Genomic DNA, 22,203 nt, shown 5'->3' with positions numbered 1-22,203 from the left:
CATGGGAAGAGGAGCTCTGATTTTGCTGATGATACCACCTACACTCAATTAAACTCTGTGCTAATAATGCCTGTGGCTACTTTGCAAACAAGCCTGGAGGTTTGGGAGCCACTGAAGGAGGCCCTCAAATGTTTTTTGACATTAACTGCATAAGCTTCAAGAGAAAATATCTGGCATCTTTGGGCAACATGATGAGCACATGAAAAGAAGTATAGAAGTTCTCTTGGAGCTGCAAAGAGGCAGCACCAAGAGATTTTAAATTGTGTTCTATTAATAATGTGAAATGTCTTCTCTACATCATAGTGGCAACCCTTAAAAGCTGCAGAGGCTGGAAAGCCTGGTCTCCACATGGAGCCTGAGTGTTTGGAAATACCAGATGCTTTGCAAAGGTTGAGAACCTGAGACTTCTGGTTAAACTCCACATCTTGTGAAAGGCTGACAGCTTGTGCTTCATCCTCAGTCCATCACCTCCTGCTCACCTCGTCCCAGAGTTCAGATTATCTTCCTACAGAACACTGCAGCAGCTGGGCTCTGTTACAGTCTATGTCTGCCCCGCTTAACACTGGATCACACACTTAAGGGTGCCTTCCATCTGCATTAGGGAAATGCAACAGAAAATGTCTGTTGCTTCAGCAGAGAGGCCAACTCTAACATTCTGGCCTAGAAACACACATTTAGATACATTTTTTTTGCCTGTCAGCATGGTTATTTTGATGAGGTTTTGTTTTGCATGTGGATTAGATGAAAGAGACAATTAAAACTTGACTTTTTGATTGGTACTGGATTCATTTTAAACACCAGTAATAGACTGTCTCAACAAGAACTGCATGTTCCCTTTCTCCAGTATAACTTAACTCTGACAGAGAAGACAAAAAATACAGCCAAATAACAGCTGAAACGTGAGACCCCGTGCTCAGACACTAGGAGAACTATTCTAACACAAAGTGTGGAGTGGCTGAGTCAGCATACCAACTGAAAGCTATATTTAGGCTATAATCCAACACTGAAAAACAGTCTCTGCTGCACCAGTCCATCTTTCACATCTCTGCTTCTCTCCAGGACTGGAGCCACAGGCTCCGCAAGACAAGGTCCCAACGCTGGAGAAGAGTTGGGGAATGTAGTTTGTGCTTTGTTGTTCAGGCAAGACCTCCTCTCCCAGCCCTCCTGCCTGCTGGGTGCTGTCACATTAACAGAAACCTTGTTCATGCTCGCTGCTCTCTCATGCTAAGCTGCCCACAAGCATTTTTGCATCACAAACCTATTTTGCCCCACCGATCTGCCTCAATTTGTGTAAAGGAGGAGATTTGCAACACTAATTAAAAAGCTGTGATTGTTTTGTTTTCTGCAGATCCCCTTATCTTCTTCATTCAGCTCCTGAAGACTCAGCTACTAAGAAAAATTAAGTAATTCATCAAGCTCTTTTCAATTACCTGCTGTTGATAACATCAGAGCACAATTAGCATCTACAAATGAACCAAGTGCCAACTGCCAAGCAGAAACAGGAGCTGATTTACAGCGTGGGGCAGCCTGCAAGGGCTGGGATTCAGGGGCTGCCAACAAACACTTATTTTGATATCCCAGCACCAGCCCTGCTTTGCTGTTCCCAGCCAACTGAGAACACATCCCAAACAGCTGGAACATTGGCAGCACAACTGCCACAGCCATGGCAGAGATGGAAATGCATCCTTGTAACTCCCACATCTGGTGCTGTGAGGCAGCAGGAGAAATAGGCTTCACTTGAATGGAACTCAGTCTTTCCCAGCCTGCCAGCAGCATGCCAGTGCTGCTCCTTAGGAGAATGCAAGAGTCCTACACCCTGGTATTTCAATGAGTGTGTTTGGAAAACAAACTTAGTTAGGATTTGATCCACGTCTCTCAGTTTACAAGGCAGCAATGTATCGACAGATCCTGCTGACAAGCTCCCAGAGAAATGGCCAGGTAACAAACCACATCACTTTTTCCATTAGTGCAAGAATTACAATTATTCCTAATTCCTGAAGAGCTCCTCAAATGCATTTTATCTTTTCATTTCCCTTTTGCTGTGAGTTTGTGCCTTCTAGTGTTTTTCTAAGGAATTTAATAATTGAACATGGAGTACAGTACAGCAGCATACAATCTGCCAAGGGCCTGTTTAATTTATTAAGGCAGTCTGGTGAAACTGGGGTGACTGAGACAGCACACAGCAGATCTTGGGCATCCTGGCAGCAGCTCTGGTAGTCTCAGCATTCCATGACAAATTCTGCTCCATGTCAAGACCTTACCTAGATTGGAGGAGGCTCTGCCTTCAGCAGCTCGGTCCTGCAGGCTCTCAGCAATGTGCAACTGTTCTTCATGGTACTGCTTAGCCCTCTCCAGATCTTGCATACATCTAGCTGCATGGCCCAGGCCAGCGTAAGCTCGCATCTCAATGGCCTTCTCAGCCAGCTCCTGGGCCAGCTCCAGCACGTAGTTGTGGTAGGACATGGCTTTGTCAAAGTTCCTGCGGTAGTGGTAAGCACTGCCCAGGTTGCTGTAGGCTCGAGCTTCCTCCCGCTTGTTCCCCAGCTCCTTGGCGATCTTCAGGTGCTGCTCGTGGCACTGCACTGCGTTTTCAAAATCCCCCATGGCAATGTACACTGCTCCCATGTTGCCCAGCTCCCGTGCCTCGGAGAGCTCATCTTTGGACTGCTTGGCGAGGAGGACACACTGCTTGTGGCTAGCCAGTGCGTTTGGGTAGTCCCCGATGGCCGTGTACACGTGGCCCAGACTGCTCAGAGCCGAGGATGCTGCCTGCAGGGGTAAGGGAGACAATGTAAGTACAAGCATTCATGGAAACAAGTCAGATGGCTCCAGTCCTAGAAATCAAAACCATGAGGGGCCATCCTGGCAAAAGAATGTGACTACCAACTAGAAAACCTGCTCTCTGCAGTTCTAAACAGCTCAGGGCAGCTTCTGTGGAGGCAGCAGGAAGGGATGGGGCTGACTCAGAAGGACATGGGTTGGACTACCTCTTTCTTTGACATCTGTACCTGGCAGAGGGGAAGGACAGCACTGCAAAGACTATTGAGGACACAAAGAGAGTGATTGCTGCAGTTAACAAGCTTCCATACCTCTGCTTCACCAAGAACACCATGCTCTAAAGAGCACAGCTCTTACTGTGCAGCATCAGGGTCCTGAGCCCCACACAACCTTGGGAATGCAGCAAAGACAACAGCATTTCACTAGCTGGAGCCTCTGTCTCTTAGGCATATCTTACCTAAATACAGTGCTGTGAAAACCCAAGCTCCTACCACCAAGAAACAGCTGCATTTAATACAAGAAATTATCTGAGAATCAGAGTCTTTTGCCCCCTGCATCTCCCAGGATGCAGACCTGCCTTCCACCTGGCAGAGCCAGAGCTCCCAAGCAGTCAGCAGGGCAAGGAGCCAAGGGCAGGGAAGTGCTCCTTGCTGCCTCAGCAAGGCTGTTCACTCCAGCGTGCTGATCCCGACTCCTCTGCAGTTCCTGCGTGTGCATTTCCTTTGCTACCCAGCTGCTGTGACCCAGTTCCAAACCTCCCAAAAGGAGCTGTCAGGGTGAGGGCAGCAGCTGGCCAAGGGCTGCCACTCAGGGCTCCTGGGCAATCCTGGCAGTGGCCCCAGCTTCTCATCAGTGCAGGCCAGACCAGCTGCTACTGGTGTGGCCACAGGCAGAGCTGGGACTGGGTCCTGCTGCGTGTTGGTCAGACAGGCTGCAGCATTGGGGTGGTCTGGCCCTGGACAGGCTCTTCAGCAGCACAGTGACATAAATTCTTGGCTGACACCGTGAGGGAGGGTCTTAAGAGGATTTGAGGGGGCCTGTTTGGAGGCTGCTAGAAAACCAACACAAAAATTGTTGCTCTGAATTTGTCTGCATTTTTATACAATCTTCACAAAGCTTAGTATATACCGAGTATTGAGTCACTTGCAACCTAAGTAGGGAAGAAAAGGGGAAAAAAAACAGATAGATGCAGCCATCTTCCACAGGCCCAGATCAAAGTACTGAGTGGGGCCCATTACAGGCCTCAAGATGCATCAGAGCTCCCTTCATCCTGATGGGAAGAAACGTGCCACTTCTGTGGAACAAGGCAGCAGCACTCCCTGTGCCAAGTGAAGCCCAGTACAATGCTGTAAGAACTGATCCAGCCTGGAAGTTCAGAAATTCTGGAAGACTGGCCACCACCAGCAACAGAACTTTTGTTATTGCTGGGAAGAGAATAGAAATGTCTTTCTGGAAAACAAGGAGTCAGTGAAATCTGGTGTCTCCTGGGGCTGCTAAAATAAAAAAAAAAGTGGACATCCATGCGTGCAGATTGCTGAGGAGATGAGCTCTGGCCAAGAGCCATCAGGCAGAGACTCAGATGATGTTAATGGGCTATGGCTGAGGAAAAGAGGCATAAATGGAAAGCAGCAGATCTCAGATTGTGCACAAGAGAAACTTGACAGAAGCAGGAACTGTGTATCCCGCACATGGGAAGAAATCTTTAGGATGTCTCCTAGAATGGGAAGCAGATGATAGGAATTGAAATTTGTGAGGCTGGAAATGTTTATTCTTAGGGCTCCTAATCCCTTAGCCCAAGAGCATGCCCAGGCTTACAGTAAAGACCTAGAATGAAGGGTACAAGCTTGGCAACCACTCTCAGAGCATGCAAAAACACTTGGCTGACATGCCTGAGTGCCCAGGGCTGGATTATCTAAACCAGGATGTGGCAAGAGGACTAGTGAAGCAGAAACAAAAATAAGTTGGAGACAAAAAGAGAAATAGAAAATAAAGGGTGAAGAACTGATGAAAACCAGCATGACCTCATTACAAAGCTGAGGCTGTTTTGGTTTTTTCTGTCTCACCCAGACAGACAAGGCAGGAAGGCCACCTCTACCCTCTGATGTGTCCTTCATTCCAATGGTCCTCATGCTTTACTCTGCACCAGCTTCCACTGTTGCCTGATCTGAGAGCAGCACTTCTCAATCCTCTGGGAGTCAGCATGAGGACAGCCTGTGGCACTCCTGGCTTCCCCAGGCTGGGGCTGATTTGTGCAGCAGCCATCTTCCAGCAAGACAACCATCAGTGCTCGATTTGCTCTGGGGGCAGTAAGGAGAGCTTGCCCTTACAGCAGTGTTTAGGAACAATCTGGTGATAACATCTGCTAGGTGACTCCAGTGACTCACTTCAAGGGTTTAGGAACAGGATTCCAGAAGGTAAATTCATGACTGTGCATTTAATAAAATCCTCCACATTACAAGATCCACCAGGACCCCCAAGTGGCTCAGCCCCAAGAGGGATGGGGTGTTCCCTCCTCACTGGCAGAAGAGCCCTGTTGTGGCAGGGAGAGCACACATGGCAAACAGACTCCATCTCTGCTAGCACACACCTCTGCTTGGTAGCAGGGTGATGTGAGACTGCAGCTCCACACCACAGGGGGCTTGCAACAGCAAACAAAGAAAATCAATGTTTTATGTATCTGACAAAGACAAATTTTACAGTGGGGGTTGCTTACACCTCCAATTAAGCAATTTATCACTTTAATAGAAAGCAGATTCTTCTGCCATTGAGCTGAGGCACAGAAGGGAGTTCTGAAAAATGTTCCTAAGTGCTCTCTTTCTCTCAGAAGCAACAGCCAGCTCAGGTTTTTCAGCTGAGTAAGGCAGAGCCTGATGCTAAGCAAATGTGCATCACAGAATGGCACCTGGCAATTTGGAGAGATGCATTCCTTAGGTATTTCACCCTTGTCAGAGAATGGTCACTCCCCAGTCATGTTACATTTAAACAAGTCTTCACCTGTCTGCACAGCCTGCTTAAGTAAAAACACTCTATAATCATCCTAAAATGGACAAGGTAATGGAAAATATTCTGCCTGGTATCTCACTGTAAGGTACCCTTAATCCCTGAACACAGACACTAATTAAGACTGATCAGAGATGGATCATGCTGCTTCTTTCAACTTCCCTTCTCCCTCTAGGCACACAGTAACAGCAGCTTGATCCTACAGAAGTAGTTTATGCAGCAGATTACCATGTATATTCACCACAGCTGTACTGGGGGCAGGCAGCAGCACCTCTGAAAAGCAGTGTACCTCCTCATCTGCACCCCACCACCCCTCACCTGCATGTCCTTGCTCCTGAAGGCAAGCAAAGCTGTGCTGGTTCATTCTCTGAGGGAAGCAGATTGTTCCAGAACAGACACACATGCAGAGCTCTGAAAACACAGGCTGAGGGCTGTGGGTGTCACCACACACAGTAAAACCTCACTGTGCCCTACGCTGCTGGAACTGCTCCAGGTAGGAAGGGCTCAGGATAACTGACACCAGGGACACATCCCAGCTCTTTCTCTACAGGAGCTGTTTGTTTTAAAGGTAAGGACCAAATAACTGCTGTGTATACAAACAGGACAGCACTGTGATGGGGGTGGTTCCAGGACCTGCTAAAATGATAATTTTTTGTAAATTGCACTTTATCTCCACTTCTATTAAGCCCCTTCATAATTTCCTCAGAATCTATAGGTATGCCTCAGCCTGGCTTGGACAATGCCTGATTTATGCTGTAAGACAAGTCTCACATCCAAACAGAGCAGGTGCCCCATCAAAATTAAAACTTGTCCTTCTCTCCTCCCTTCAAGGCGAGGCTGATGTGTCAGTGCCACATCTAGCTGTTTCCTTTGTGTGCCATGTTTTTGAAAATGGGAAAGGAAGCAGCAGGCAATATCCTCCCCTCTTATACATGATCATATCCAGGAAGAAGGAATGGATTTGCTTTTAGGCAATTATTTCTTGTGGGCAAAATATACTGAAATCAATATCCCTGACAATCAATATCCTTCTTTATTTGTAGAAGGTCTCAGTCTTTAACAAAGAAACTACCAAAGAGCAAACTCCAAAAAAGACAAAGCCATGGAACAGAAGCATGAATATCTGAAAGCCTGAAAGAAGCTTTGTACCTACTAAGTGAAAGAGAACAACCAAGAAATAATGACACAATAGAAAGACTCAAAATACACAGCATAAAGAGATGGTCCTGGTCCCCACTTGATTAATGGGTAAAATTCACAGAGCTGCTGCTCATGATAGAGCCTGCTGTGGACTGTGCTGACAATCTGCTCCCAGCCCTCTCTGTTCTTACTTGCTCAGGAAATTGTTAATGTTTCAGAGGACTTCTCATTCTCCCTATTCCATGGCAAAAGTATCACATGAAGTTATGAATCAAGACAAACCTGAGCAGCACTGGGAGTTTGACTGCCAGACCCTTCACAGTCACACCTCTTCAAGGGGAATGCTGAATGCTGACTTTCAGCTGCTCATTTGGAGATCAAAATAATGCTGCTCCATTCCACTGACTCCATCTCCTCCGTTATCATTTGGGAGCAAGGTGTTTAGTTCTGCCTACAACACTTGTAAAAGTAAACCTGAGCTACAACCTCTTAACAGAATCGTTTTGCAAATAGTTTAGACCAAGTTAGCAGGGTTTTGCTGGAAAGCTGAAGCAACAGCTATTTAATTCATTTTTTTAGGAGTAAATCTGCCTGTCATTCATACTGAGCAGGCTGCTCATGTTCACTGTGGGAACTGGTGCAGCACCCCTCACCTTGTGGGACCTGGGGGAGTGGGCTGCCTTGCTGGGTGTGCTCTGCAAAGCTCCACTCATTCTGTAAGGAAATCACACATAAAACACCAGCCTAAGAACACTGAGAAGGAGATTTCATCATTGAGCCTACACATCACCTAGGGTTGATCTATCTTTACTCAAGTAGCCCAAATTTGGTCACTTTCTGGACATAATCTGAAAGGCTCCTGTGTGCAATCACTTTAGGGGAGAATGGCTGACTTGACATTTTTAGTGGTGATGTAAGTATTTCTCATTTAAAACCACAAGCTTCTCCATGGTGGTGACCCTGAGGAGTGACTCAAACCCTGGTCAAAGTCAGTCAGGAAAAATAAGCCAGCAAGTCACAAACTTGCATCTAACAAGTTCAGAGCAGACAAAGAAACATCAGCTCCTACAGCAGTGTGCTGCTGTGCCAACCCTTGCTACTCTTGTTCTTAAGCTGGCATCCCCTCACTGCAAACTCAATAAAGAGGAGAAAAGCCCTGGCTGAGGTGGGCCTCCTGAAAACCCAGTGAGTGCTGCAGCTGCAGCTCTTGCATGAGCTTTCTGCTTAATTTCTTTCACTGCAGCCAGGTCCAGGCCTTAGCAGCGTGCTGAGCTCTGCAGACACTGTGAAAGTAAAACCAGAAGACTGCATTTCCTTCAGCTAAAATCCATGTGCTGTGGAGGTCAAATGGGGACATTTAAAGGAGATCCTCAGGAAGTATTACATTTCCCTCTTGAGTCACAAGTCCAAACAAAACAAAGCATATGGCCTTTTAGTGCATTCCCAAATTTCCTGCACCAGTCAGATTTTTCTTCCTTCTGTTTAATCCTATCACTTTTGAACCAGACAAACCTGTATGAATCCTGTCAAGCTGACTCTAAAATAACCTGCTAAAGACAGAAAGAGAAAGGCAAAGAATTCATACTCTCAGATATAAATCCAAATGCTAAAGGTCAGGCACTAAGGCTCATTCACATCACTGAATTCATCCTTTGAGGCACGCAGGTGATTCAGTCTGAGCTGTAACGCAGCACAGCGTTACAGTGGACCCACAATTACAAATAAACTCCAGTGGTAAGTGTTCTCCCAGCAGCTGGCACTCAGCCTTCCTCCAGGGCACAAGGCAGTCTGCCCTGGATCCCTAATAAAACAAGACTGCTGTCTGCACTGAGAGGCTGGAATAATTTCCTCATCACAGCCTGTCTCTGACATCTTAGTCTGTGTTTCCAGGCATGACAAACTGCTTTAGCCTGAAGACTCTTTCCAGTTCTCATTTGCAAGGTATTTATATCCTGTCCTCATTTTCCAGATTGTTTGCAAATACAACAAAACAACTGTGGTCATAAGATTTTCAGATTTTTCCTTTCTGAAATTGTGGCAGCCCCAGGGCCAGACCACCTCTTTGTATGGCTGAGTGCCACACACATGCCACAGGCAGGGACACTGCCATGGGCTCCCTCGTGATGCAGCTCATGAATGGATGGGATTCTCCACACTCCATCCAAGACTGCTGGTAAGGAGCACATTCTCTATGAGATTTAACTCAGAAGAACAGGAGAAACCTCATTCTGCTGCCCCAAAAGAAAATTTAGACAAGTTCAGAGGGAAGGCTGAATCCATGCAGCCCTGCTATTGACTGAAGATGTGGCTTTACACAAAAAGTAAGGCTGGAGGGACACCTGGAAAACATTTCCCCTTCCCCTCAGGAAAGGGCAGAAAACCTTGGCTTTGCAGAATTTACAGATTTCATTAGAAAGGAATGATCTATCTTTCCTTCTGCATCTCCTTCTGGAAACAAGAAGGTGAAATTTGATCTTTGATTTGCACAGCCTGAAGCGAGGAGCTGCAGTTTACCAAATGTGGGAGCTTTATACTGAGTTTCATTGCTTTGAAGGGGACTGGGAAAAACTACCAGAAACTGCAAACCTAAATAACTACCAGTGGCTGAGCTGCTCACAAAGTATGTTCAGACAGTGGCAGCACGTTCAAATCCTCAACAGAATCCAACCAAGTATTAAATCTGCCCCAGGAACCATACTGCCTAATACCCCTCCTCCAGGGATGCACAGTGGTTCGTGACCCCTCACAGCCATGGCTCCAGGTACATCCAGCTCCATGGCAATGCTCTGTAGCAAGAAGCAGAACACCCAGCTGGATTCTGGAGTCTCCTGGGCTGCAAGCCCATGATTTCTCTTTCCAGTGGAAATTTCTGCATTCTGGTATTTCCCATACCACACAAGAACCCTCATAGATATGCCAGAGAAAGGCGACACAGAAAACCCACCAAAGCGTGCTAAATAAACATCTTTATTCTGTGCTACTTAACTACCCAGTTCTAATTATCATCTTCATCATCCCCATTTCCTGCAAATAGTCAGCCTTTCTGAACAAAATCTGCTGAAGCTGCAAACATGAACTCTGCCTTACATTTGCAATCATTTTAAAAAGCATCTTGAGACAGCAAAACCTGGCTCATCAAGTTACTGAGCACACCCACCTGCTGCAGAGAATTCCCAAAGCCACAGATGCTCATGGAGATGTCCAGGGCAGTGGCCAGTTGATACAAAGGGTCAGTAACAAGAGGGCACTGAGCCCCAGCAGTTCTGCACCTTTCTTTCCACAAATAGCTGCTTCCAGAGGGAGCTGAGGGGAAATCCCTTCAAAACCAGGCCAGGAGTGAGCGCTGCAAGCTGTTGGTCATCATGTCAACCCAGGGGAGACAGTACTGACACAGTCTGTCAGCTCCTTGCCCTTCCCTCTTCCCTCAGCCACACTCTAGAGAAAAGGAGTACCAGAAAGTGCTCAGCTGCACCTTCATCCCAGCCCTTGGGAGAATTCAGGGCTGCAGACAATCCTCCTTCTCACCCAACACTTCTGTTCGCTCCTGCATGGTGAAGAGAGCTGCTGCACCCCGGGGAAAGGCTCAGTGCAGCTCAAAGCATGCCTGCCAGCCAGCACAGAGGGGCTGCCAGCACCCAGTGGCTTTCTGGCAGCAGCATCCTTCCCAAGAGCTCCATGCTGGCAGCACAAGCACTCATTTCGTGATGGTTGGTTTATGATCTTGCCATGCTGCCCTGCTATTTCTGAACAGCGGGGCTGTAATCGAAGGCGTCTGAGGGCCCAGGAGAGAAGGGAGCTATTAGACAGAGTTCCTGTGGTGTCCATGGCCTCTGCATGGCAGGATTCGTGAGGGTTTGGACACTGGACCCAAGAAGGAACTCTCCACAGCTTTCCTTTCCTGTCCATTTCTGCTTGTCAGCCACTCACTCTTCCAAAACTCAAGTGTTAACTTCTCTAAATAAAATGCTCTGGAAGGAACACGGGACCTTCAGAATGGTCATCAAAAAAGGCCACTACAACCTGTCCCAAGAAATCACACATCACTGGATTTACACTGGCACTCTGGCCTTACAGAATTCCTAATACAAGAAAATTCTGGACACCTGAGGAGTAGCTAGCAATGAAAAGGGACACAGAAAAGTAGTGTTACAGGCATCAAAAGCTTTCAATTTTACATTTTGATTCCATTCTTTCCTCTGATCCTGGCATAGCTCATCAGCTTGTGATGTGGCATCAACACTCCCTACCTACATGAGTTACCTGATGGTTTCCAGAAGATTAGGCTACCTGGAGTTAAAACCAAAGCAATTAATTCAGAAATAGAGTACAGACATCACATTCAAGACCTGCATTATGGGCTGGTCTAACTGCAGCCCTTAGACCACTCTGAGGAGAAACAGGCTGCAAGCTTCTGCTGCTTATCAGAGCCAGCTTTTGTTACAAGAAAAAGACAACAAGCTAAAATAATTGATGCAGTCTTCTCTGCTAACATCATCTGCCACTCCTCCTCTGGCACATTCCAGTACCTTGGCTGCTGCTTTGGGGAACCTCTCTCTGTACAACTCCCAGAACTTTCATGAGCACTGAGCAGAGACTGGAAAAAAGAACAGCAGCTCGAGCTACCAGAATGGGATTTCCTTGGCACGTGAACTGCTGGACAGTAGTGCTGATATTTCAGTCACAGAGAGCATGGAATATGTCACAAGAACATGAGGCTGCTGCTCTAGGACAGGGCTGCAACTCTTTATCCATCTTTATCAATCAGCAAGGAAAGTAAAGACTACATTTCACTCCACTGCAGCCAGGTCTCCTCAGAGTGGACCTTCTTATTCCTGCCCAGTGCCCTGCACAGGCAGCAGCTCCTTCCTGCAGGACAGGAGTGGGTGAACTCCAACAGCCTGCAGCTGGCTCTGAATGAGTGAGGAAAAGACATGATCAGAGGCACCACCAGCCCAGGAAAATTTTATTTTCTACCTCTGCACAAAGTGTGTGGGCCTTAGCTGGAGCTGGTGCCAAGAGAGATGCCCAAAGATCAGCTCCTGAGTGGCACACAGGCACTGGGGCAGGGTCCTGCAGCCCCCTGCCCATGTGTTCCCTCCAAGTTCAGATGGGCTGTGAGCACCCTCTTCATTCAGGTTGGGTTGGTTACTCTTTGTACTGCTGCCATGGGGCTTCACAATGAGTGATGCCCACCCTGCCACCAGTGACATGGCTGAAGCAGGAACAGGAATAGCCACAGAATCAGCTCATTTGAATTTCTTGACCAGCTACTGAAGCTGGTCAAAAACTCCAACCCATTCCTTATCTGAGATGCCTGTTTCATGGTGCCCTTCACAGCATCTCACTAAGAATCAGTCTTCTCCTTCACCTGCACAGACTAAACCCACACTTGTGTTCAATCCCCCAAATTCCCTCTTAGAGACACTACAGATATGCCAAATCCCAGCAACACCTGCCCCATGCTCTCTCTGGACACAAATCCAGCAAAACAGCTCAAACTTCTCCCCACACTGACTGAAAGAGCAAATGGCCTGCCTGGACACATAGCCTGTGTTTGTAACAGGAGCTGCACAGCCTCCCTGTGCCAAGGAGAAAAACGTACAATCTTGAGTCCCTGTGAGCAGCTGAGATGCTTTCCTGCTCAGCTGACAGCTCCCCTTCTCCAGGCCTGCATGGAGGAGGACACACCTGAATGCCCCAAACAGACCCTCTGCAACCTCCTCTTCCCTTTATGGCAGCACGACCCAGCAAACATTTATTCCAGCAGCCTCAGAACCTGACAGCCCCTCCAAAGACAGCAGTATCCCATACAAAGGAGCACTTTTTACCTTTTCTGCCAATTCTCTGTACAGTCAGGGGTAAAACAATTACCTCATTACAGTCACACACCAAATTCCCTTCTGCTGGAATTCACATCAGCCCTAATGCAACTTTATAACATTTGCATTATAAAAATGTCTGCAAAGGAGGCCAAGAAAAACAGCTTTTTGTTCAGAGGAAGCTCTGTGGTCAAGATGATGTCATCAGAAAGCGCCAAATTAATTTCCTGTGGTTACATCCTACAGGAAATCCAAGAAGCTCAGCTTTCTTGCTAAACCAAGTAGTCATTTGTTGTCAATAACTGTTAATTATGTGCCCAGATGTGTCATGAACTAAAGACTATTACGATTAGCCCTCATTCCCTGGACTCCCCTCAGTGAGATCTGTTTAAATCAGTGGGCTGAAGACCAGGCAAAATGCTCCAGCCCCACATCCCAGACCAGCTTGAGGTTCACACAATGGGGTATGGAATCCATGGGACTGTTCCACGGGGCAAGAAATCCCAAGAAAGAGCAGCAGCCACAAAGGTTATCCTATTAGCATCAACAGGGACCCTAGTCAAGAAAACTCCACAAACAATAACAAGTAACAGCTTTTTTGCCCTTCATGAACAGAAACAAGGAAATCAGAAGTGATTCAGGAGGTTTCCCAGCTGGTAAAATAATCAAGAAAATGTCTAGGAAGTCTCTCCCCCAGTCACAGTCCTTCCACAACCTACTGAAAGATGTATTTTTCCAAAGTTTATTTGATACTTAACTTACCACATTTATAAAGCAGTAAAGAATTCAGCAAATTCTAGCAGATTTCTTTCCACAACTTACCAGTGGGAAACTGATCTTCCTCAGCTTTTAGATCTCCCCCAAAACCACCTGTGCTTGCATGAATTTTCACCTGCCCTGCTGCCATGTAATCATCAGTCTCCATTTTCCCACTCCCAGTAGAGGGGAATCCCTGGAGCAGGGGATAGGTTTTGTATCTGTGCACTAAAATATGATTCTGTCCTTACAGTGAACTTTCAGTAGAAATGCCTTGGGACAGCCTCCTCAGCCCATGCAGCCCGATTCCCTGCACTGGCAGGGAGCCCAGCATAATTGAATGGTCAAGGCAAAGCATTCCTGCACAATTTGTTTTCAGGTTTGCATGGGTTCTTCTTGCTCTCACTGGTGTTTAGACTAAGTGTATTTTATGCAAACACAGGGGACAGGGATCTTGCTCATTTCTTGTTTGGAAAAGGCACAGCTGAGGATGCAGCTTAGCAGAGTCCAGGTCAGCAGCACCTGTAACATGGGGAAACGTGCTGAGGACAGCAAGGGCTCAGCTGCAGCAACGTGGTACCAACACTGACCCAGCAGCAGCTCCTGCCCCTGGAGCCCAGAGCCTCTGTGCTGTAGGAACAAGGATGGCAAGGCAGAAGGACCTGCTCAGAATGAGATGGGGGGGAAAAATTACAACCCAAGCATCCTGCCCCTTGCACTCACATATTGCATCTACTGGTGCAAAGACTTTCCTTAACAAAAGGCAATTGGACACCCAGGAGGAGAAGTCACAGCTTCCAAATTCTTGGGGTAAAACAGGGTAGACAGACAAGGCTTTTTTATATGTCCAGATCTGTCTGGAAGACCATGAAGGGCAGACTACCAGCTTTGACTGTTTAAAAAGCTTCCTACCTCTCTGTCCTTGAGCTTCATGGCAAGCACCAGCTGATGTCTGTGGTTAGTAAGTGCTTCCCGGTAATTTCCTTTGGAGAAGAATGCAGAGCCCAGATTTCCATGAGCTCGGCATTCTCCTGTCTGGTCACCTGTGTCACATGCAAACAAAACAAAGATTAGCTAATACAGGCACTGCTGGAAGCATCCAGTGAGAAGACTAAAACATGGGGTACAAGTGATGCTGTGGTGTGAGAACCAGCATTAGAACAAACTCATCTTTAGGTTTAATACACAGCCAAACTTCCCTCTTTGCTGGCCTTTAGAAACTTCTACAATAGCCATCAATCTTATTTTTAGAATTGTTTTACTTTCTTCTGTGGCCTAACACTTGGCAATTTTCCATTCCTCCCTGTTTATTCCTTGCTTGACATGTGAAGGTCAGTCAAGGGCCAAGGCCTAGAATAAGCACAAAGCATTCCAGCTTTCTCCAGAAAGAAATTCTGCAGCACAGCTCCGCTCAGATGTACAAAGCACACCTACAACCATCTTCAAGAGAGCAGTCCTTATGCTCTCAGTGAACAGTCCTGGCTCGAGCCTTTGGGCATTATCTCTCCAGCTCTGCACAGTCAGGGCTTTGTCTCACACCCGTCTGCTCTCCTACAGCACACCACAAAGCCAAATGCTCTTACTGTTGTGCAGAATATACAGTACTCAAGAGGGATTTTTGAATTTGTTTATTTTTAAACACTCTTTGTTCATCATTGTGTCACTACTGATTTGTTCCTTCCCTGCTACTGCCCCAGGATCTCAGAGTGAGTACTTTTGTCCATCTTGGAAAAGCAGATGGCTTCATTTAAGACTCATGTAAGGTCTTGAGTCGGAGTCAACACAGGGTTCAGTTCTCACACACATGACATCAGGTAATTAGAAGACCCTGTGAAATCTCAGCACATCCATTGATCATCTACAACTTCACACAGGCAGGCAAACAGGGATGCACAACCCTGCAGTCTGAACAATTGGATTTAGCAGCTTGTGAAAACCCACAGAAACCTGAGCATTCCAGAGAGATGCTGATCATTAACCCAGCTCTTGATTTGTTTCACCAGTCCCAACCCAGCACTCCAGAAGTGAAAGGAGGATTCTTACCTAAACTCTTGGCCACGTCCAAGTCCTGCTGCATGTATCCAGTGCTTTTCTCCGTGTTCCCGAGGGACCAGTACGCACTGCTCAGCGCAGAGAACACCGATCCCCGCAGCTTCAGGCTGCAAGTGCCAATCTTCAGGGCAGCCTCCAGCACCACCACAGAGGCCCCGTGGTGGCCTGCAGTCAGGAGCTCCTGACCAATCACAGACACCACAACAAAGGGGCTCTTGTCCAGCTTCATCTTCTGCAGTTGTTGGTAGGTGGGCTCCAGGGACTCTGAAGCGCAAAACCAAAGACAGAGCTACTGAGCAAACCAAGTTATTTGCATCAGAAATCACCTTCACAACTCATCTTGACTTTTTTGTCAACAGATGACACATGACTTAAGGGCCAGGCAGCCCAAATTCAATGAAGATTTATTAAGGGAGCTCGGGGCTCAAAGGTACCATCTAAGATCTGGCATATCATGACAGATCACCTGGCAAGCTGCTGTTTGCCTTGCAGAAAGCACTTCAGGAAGGCAGCATAAAAATAGAGCTTAGAGCAATCTCAGCATAGAGCAGTCTCAGCCTGAGCTCTGAAGTCTGGCCTAATGGCAGAAGGAATACAGAAGATATCTGTGGAATTTTGTAGGAAACTGGAAATGGGCCATCTGCAGTGTCTGAGAGCACTGAAGTTTTTGCTCTTTCAGCACAAACCTTCAGATGAACGTATGCAAAGTCTGTGCCTGTCCAGATACCCAAGCACATGGTGTGTGCTAAGAGAGGTGACCAAAACTGCAGAAAGAAGCTGCTCCTTCTGCAGGAGACAGCTTTCCTGTGGCATGATAGCACTGGAGCTGCCCAACTGCTTCGATTTGTCTAACTGCAGCAGGGAGCACAGTTGATACACAGCTGCAGGGCAGTCAGCCAGAGAGCATCCTGCCAAATTTCGGGATGCTCCCACAGAATACCATATAACCTGAATTCTGACCAGCAGCCTTAGTACCTCTGCATAGCAAATCAAATTACATTCACCAAGTAACTGCTGTACAGGACAGAAACTTCTAGATGAATTTGTTTTGGAGGATGGAGAAAAACACTGTAAAAAAGCAAATACCAACAAGGGTATTTTTTCATTTCAGTGCTCCTTGGCTCCTAAGCCCTGTGGCCCCCAGCACCATCTGCTGAGGAGGACAATTGCCATGTTCCCTCCTGACTAACAGCATTAGGGCATTGCAGCACAAAGCCTGCATGAGACACAGAGCTACGAGGAGACAACCCCCTTCCTCTAGAGAAAAAAATCTTGGAAACGGGGACACGATGAAAGAGAGGCAAAACACTGCACAGCTCATGTGGCTTCAAGGTCTCTGTGATTGCAAACACTGCTTGAACAGAAGCGAATTAGCAGAGCAGCCAGCAGCCTTTTTGCCTTCTGGAATGCTGTGTTTTGGGAGACAGCAGTACCACAGAAAAGCTGATGATGTGCTCTTCTGGGGCAAACACTGGCCTGGGGCATTTCAGATGTGCTGCTCCCAACCTAAACACTGTGGGAAGTTGTTCCAGTAACAACACAGGCAGCACCACAGCAGCACACACCTCTGCCTGCACCGATACTGGAGAAAGGAAAAACCAGCAAGGACTCCATGGGAACTGCTGTACAAACCCAGTTTGATTCATCTCCAGTGCCCCTCAAGCTGGCCATCACCATCTTACTGTCCCACTTAACCAGAAAGATAGTTTTTGCTCCTCTTGTTACTTCAGGCTCCATTCTTGGCATCTTCCTGACTCGGCAGAGAAGCCAAATCTTGAAATCTTTCCCTTCAGGCCTCCAGGTTCTCCTGTGCTCAGGTGCTGGGACTGAAGCCCCACCTCTGGCTAGCTCAGCAGCAGGTGACACCCCTGAGAACCCCCGTGTGCTTACCTCGCATGGGAGACTTCATGGCGGCCTCCACCATGCCGACCAGAAGCTGAAGGCTCTTGGGATCCTGCGCCAGCCCCGAGGCAAAGGCGGCCAGCGCATCCGCATGGCGGCCCAGGTACTGCAGGGCCACGCCCTGACGGAAGTATGCCTGCAGGAACAGAGCAACAGAAATGCCCATCACTGAGCCAGCACAAACAGGCACAAATAACACAGCTCCTGGCCTCGTGCTGCTGGACAGCAGGGCCACACCACGGCACTCCGGCTTCTCTGGCCACGTGGCTGCAAGCACTGCCACCCAACACTGCAGTCTGATCTCTGAATCCCACCAGCGTGTATCCCCTCTCTGTGATCACCTCCTGAGCTTTAGCAAGGCCTCTCAACTCTTTTGGGGACTACTTCTAGTAAGGAAAAGCTTTACACTTGGACCTGGCCAAATACTACTTCTTGACCACTTATAACCAGATACTTTTTCTCAAGACCCTCCTTTCCAGTCTCAGTTCACACAGCACAGAAGCAACCCACTTCCCCTCTCATCAGCTCTTGCCAACGAGTCCAGTATCAACATCCATCACTAGCAGGGCCCAAAATGTACTGAAAGCTGAAGCTGCAATGAAACACAACACAAAGATGCAGCCAGGAACGGAGCCTTCTTTCTCCACTCACATCCACTGAGGCAGACACTGTCCAGCACTGCCCCACTCCCACTTGCTAGGTGTATTATATATACAACACACATATACATGTGTGTATGTGTATTGTATACATTGATCTATACACGCTTCTTAGACTAAAGCAAGACACTCATAATTCTGAAACTGTTTACAAGACGATTTATCTTCATTTCTTACTTTTCCAGAAAACCATTTATGGCTTTATAGGAATCTGCAATACCTTCAAAGTAACTTGTATCTCCTAACACCATTTCTAGATCGGCAACATCAATATGCAGCTGCAAAGCATTCCCAAACAGAACTCCCGAATCTGCACACACTGGCATACCAGAAACCTACACAAAAGCAGGAACTTCAGACACACACTCTGCTCACACAACGAGCACAAGCAAAGCCCTGGCCCAAAGGGTATCCAGAGCTGCCTGAGAGATAATGGGGAAAAAGACCACAGAAAACACAATCCAGTATTTACAAAGTACTCAGGTATTTGTAGCACACACATCTGGATGATGTGTTATAAAAGGGTCTTGAATCTTTAAGCACCATTGATGCCTATTACTCAGGTTTCATCTTCATGCCCAGCTAATACCTTTCTAATGCAAATTTTGCTGCACTTTGAGTTCATTCAAGCCTATTTCAATAGCACAAATAAAGAGGATCAAGTATTATTTGTATTATTTAAAAGTACTTTAAGAACCAATACTGCCCCTTGAGATTGGCTCTCTTGGCTAGGACCTCATCACTCTCTCTTCACCCATAATAGCACAGAGATTTGCACTCAAGATACATTAGGTATATATCTGGGAAGTGTTTTTACTTTAACAGGAGAAATCTTTACTTAATTTTTGAACTCGTTAGAGCATTCAGGCACTTTTGGATTCCAATCCAGGAAGGCAGAGATTAAGGAAAATCAGAAATGATGTGAGAAATTTAGAGACATGAATATTTAATCTCTTTTCCATTAGCAAGTCTTGATTGTAGAACCCCTTTTAATGAATTCAATGAAAGCAAAATGCTTTTCATTAACCTTTAGTATAAATGTGTTCTTATTGAACCAAACAAGCCACTGTACTGGAAACCCAATTCATTGTTAACTAGATTACAAGCATGAAGCTTTAAATCAAAGAAAATACAAAGAACTAACAACATGCAGCAGCCACCAAGCACAAGTCCTCCCAGCAGAGTGTGAACTGTCACCTAAATCATGCTGTACGCTATTAAGTCTTGTTTTTGCAGAATTACCACCCAATTGCTTTCTTTACTGCCTGATGAGAGAGGGAGTTGGACACAGCACAACTGTGACTGGGACCTCTCCAGCCCAGAAGGCTGCTTGGTCCAGGACAGCCGTGCTTGCCTGGCTCAGCTCTGCAGAAGGTGGCATGGACACGCGGCCAAGAGCACCGAGCTCCGTGTGCTGTGTGGGCATCTTCAGCACCCTGTGCTTCACTGGCACATCCTGAAAGCTGAGAAATGACAATCCCCATCCTCTGAACCCTGCACATGGAGGAGACACACGGGCTCCAGGTGACAGGAGGAGACAAGACCCACAAACATCCAGTTCAGTTCCGCACATTCTGAACATCTTTTACGGAAAGGGCTTTTATCCGCTCCCCACATCTATTCCTGGAAGTGCCCCTGAAAACTGCTTCATTTGAATACAAACACAACATTCAAAGCCCAAAAGAGAACCCTATTAATCATAGCAGAAAGTACAATTTTGGCCTATTTTTCTCCTGCAAAAAACCCTTCCTTCCTTCCTCTTCCAGTTTCCAGCATACATAAGAATGCTCTCTGCCCATTGTGTTCTCCACAGACCTTTAACTAAATAAATAAAAAGCATTCACATCACCTATTTCCTCCCCAAGAGGCATTCACAAGTTAGTTTAGCATTGGAATGAAGACACTGTATCAAGGGGAAAAGTCTGCAAAGAGGAAATGGTGAGAATCACCCTTTGGAAGAGGAGAGGAAAAGGGAAGGCAGAGAGCCAGCAGCTGCAGCTGAAGGAATGAGCCAAGGAGCAGCTCCTGGTCCCGACACAGACAGAGCCTTCCCCTGCTGAGCAAGCTTTAAATTTTAAATCACTTTATGTGAAGCTACTACAGTCCTCACTCTACAGGAACAGTTACATTAATTTTCCAGTGATCCCAAATAAGAAAAAGGTATCAATTCCTTTTAAGAAGATTAAAGCATGGAGAGAGACAATGTTTCACTAAAGACAAGACAGAAACAGCAGGTGTTTTCTAACCTGGCTCAGTGTCTCAATACAGACAGCTGGAACCATCTCTTTCATTTCTGCAGTCTCTGCACCACACTTTGCAGGAAAAAGGCACTGTGCAAGAAGAAAGCTTCATTCTCAGCTGGAATTTGGCACCAGATGCATCTCCCTCAATGGGAATTATTTTCTCCTGTCCTTGTTTTAGCAGGATGGACCCAGCTGTGCTGTTCTCACCTCCAGAGTCCCAGCATGTTAGGGGTCCCCAGGACCTACACCCACCCCTCCAGCCTGAGCTCTGCCCAGCACACCCACTGCCTGCAGAAGGACAGGGAGAGCAGCTCTTGCCAGCAGGAATCCTTTGGGAAGGGAAGAGGATTAGAGCTCTACAAAGCCAATCTCATCAAGTCCCCAGTACTACGTTGGAGAGGCTGTTAAGTGAGCATTCCCAGACCTCTCTGAGAATCAAACTCCAGTGCAGACTCACACAGACAGTGGGCTCAGCCTCTGCACAACAGGCTGCACTTCTGCCCATTTACCCAGTTTCATGCAGCCAAGGGAAGGAGGGACGACAAGGAATAGGTAGCGCTTTTTATCCATAATACCTTTGAAAGCACTGTTGATATTCTGGAAGCAAAAATAATTTACTCTAATTAATTAACTGGCAAAATATATTTGGCACTTGAGACTTCTGAGCCATGTAAAACACAGATGCTGCTCACACTGCTGGCCTCAGGACAGAACCCAGAGAGGTGAAGTGGCATCACTCCCAGCACAGGACCCAAAGGGTTGCATACGTCTTCCTACCTCATTCAAGTTTTGCCACTCATTTTTGCAGACTTGCCCCCTTGCCCCATGCTTTTCAAACAGTCCATGCTTTCACAGCTGGAATACAGGTTTTTACTGCTTTTCCTACCCTCAACATAATTTTACCAAACTTGTATGAGCGTGGGAAGAGCACAGAGACAGCGCTGTCCCTTGGCCAGGGCAGTTCTGTGGGGCCAGCTGGTGGCACAGTCAGCATCTGCTTAGGCAGGCACAGCCTCTCTCTGCAATTCTAAGCACAAGTCCTAAGTTTTCTAACCAATTTATTGATCCAGGTAGTTTCTGAACACACCAGTATTTTCCACCTGTGTTTATCATAGCCAATTAAATGTAAAATGAGAATTTCTCTCTGTCCTACTAGGAGCTGCCACTGGACTGATGGCTGCAGTGTCCAGGGAACACAAATAAACATGCTTATTAGCTTTTCTGAATCTCATCATTTGAGATCCCATCTAGGTAACTGTCTAGCCCATGAATACTAGATTTCCCTGTGCAATCTGAAACAGGATTAGAATGCAAATGTCATAACTGAATGGTCAGTATCAAGAGGGGAGTTGAAATTTTTATTAAATCTTCTGATATCAATATGCAAGAACTGTTTCAGGCAACAGTAATTGGTTTATAAGTAATACAAAATATGCAACGAAGATAAAAATACAGTACAAAGACACAGCATGTAAATAATGAATGGGACCTCTAAGTTCCCTAAGATTTTGCCAGATAAAACCTAGTCAAGGTCCTGCCCACACAGGTTAAGCAGCAACAGATTCTACATTTGGGATCTCCCCTCCCTGCTCGGGAGCTCCTGTGCCTCCCCCTGCATCCCCCTTACTGCCATCACAGGCCACTCTGCCCTGCCAGGGCTCACTGGTCCCTCTGCCACCAAACCTCACCCCACAGGCTCATGGACATGGCACAGTGCTGGCCAACATTAACTGGATAACAGAGAGGAACAAAACTGGAACAGCATCAGAAGAACTTGCAGCAGAAAATTCCTGTCAAACAAACATGGAAAATTTGAAAAGAAGCACCTTGCTCTCAGACAAAGGCTGCCATTGT

The 22,203-nt window shown here is 46.8% G+C and overlaps 1 protein-coding gene across 3 annotated transcripts in view; it reads right to left on the bottom strand.

Annotated features, from left to right (window-relative positions):
* TTC28 (tetratricopeptide repeat domain 28) overlaps positions 1–22,203 on the bottom strand; it is a 108,478-nt gene that overhangs the window by 29,950 nt on the left and 56,325 nt on the right. For all 3 annotated transcript variants that reach the window (XM_030285666.4, XM_072935964.1, XM_072935966.1), the window contains 4 exons: positions 17,436–17,583; positions 15,537–15,809; positions 14,406–14,536; positions 2,262–2,769 (listed from right to left, as the gene is read on the bottom strand). In XM_030285666.4, coding sequence (XP_030141526.4) covers positions 2,262–2,769; positions 14,406–14,536; positions 15,537–15,809; positions 17,436–17,583 — 1,060 coding nt within the window. The remainder of the gene's footprint in view (positions 1–2,261; positions 2,770–14,405; positions 14,537–15,536; positions 15,810–17,435; positions 17,584–22,203) is intronic.

Source organism: Taeniopygia guttata, chromosome 15 (genome assembly GCF_048771995.1).
Source record: "Taeniopygia guttata chromosome 15, bTaeGut7.mat, whole genome shotgun sequence".
Taxonomy (NCBI): Eukaryota; Metazoa; Chordata; class Aves; order Passeriformes; family Estrildidae; genus Taeniopygia; species Taeniopygia guttata.
The sequence above is the reverse complement of the archived record's forward strand: the minus strand, read 5'-3'. Positions and strand labels throughout refer to the sequence as shown.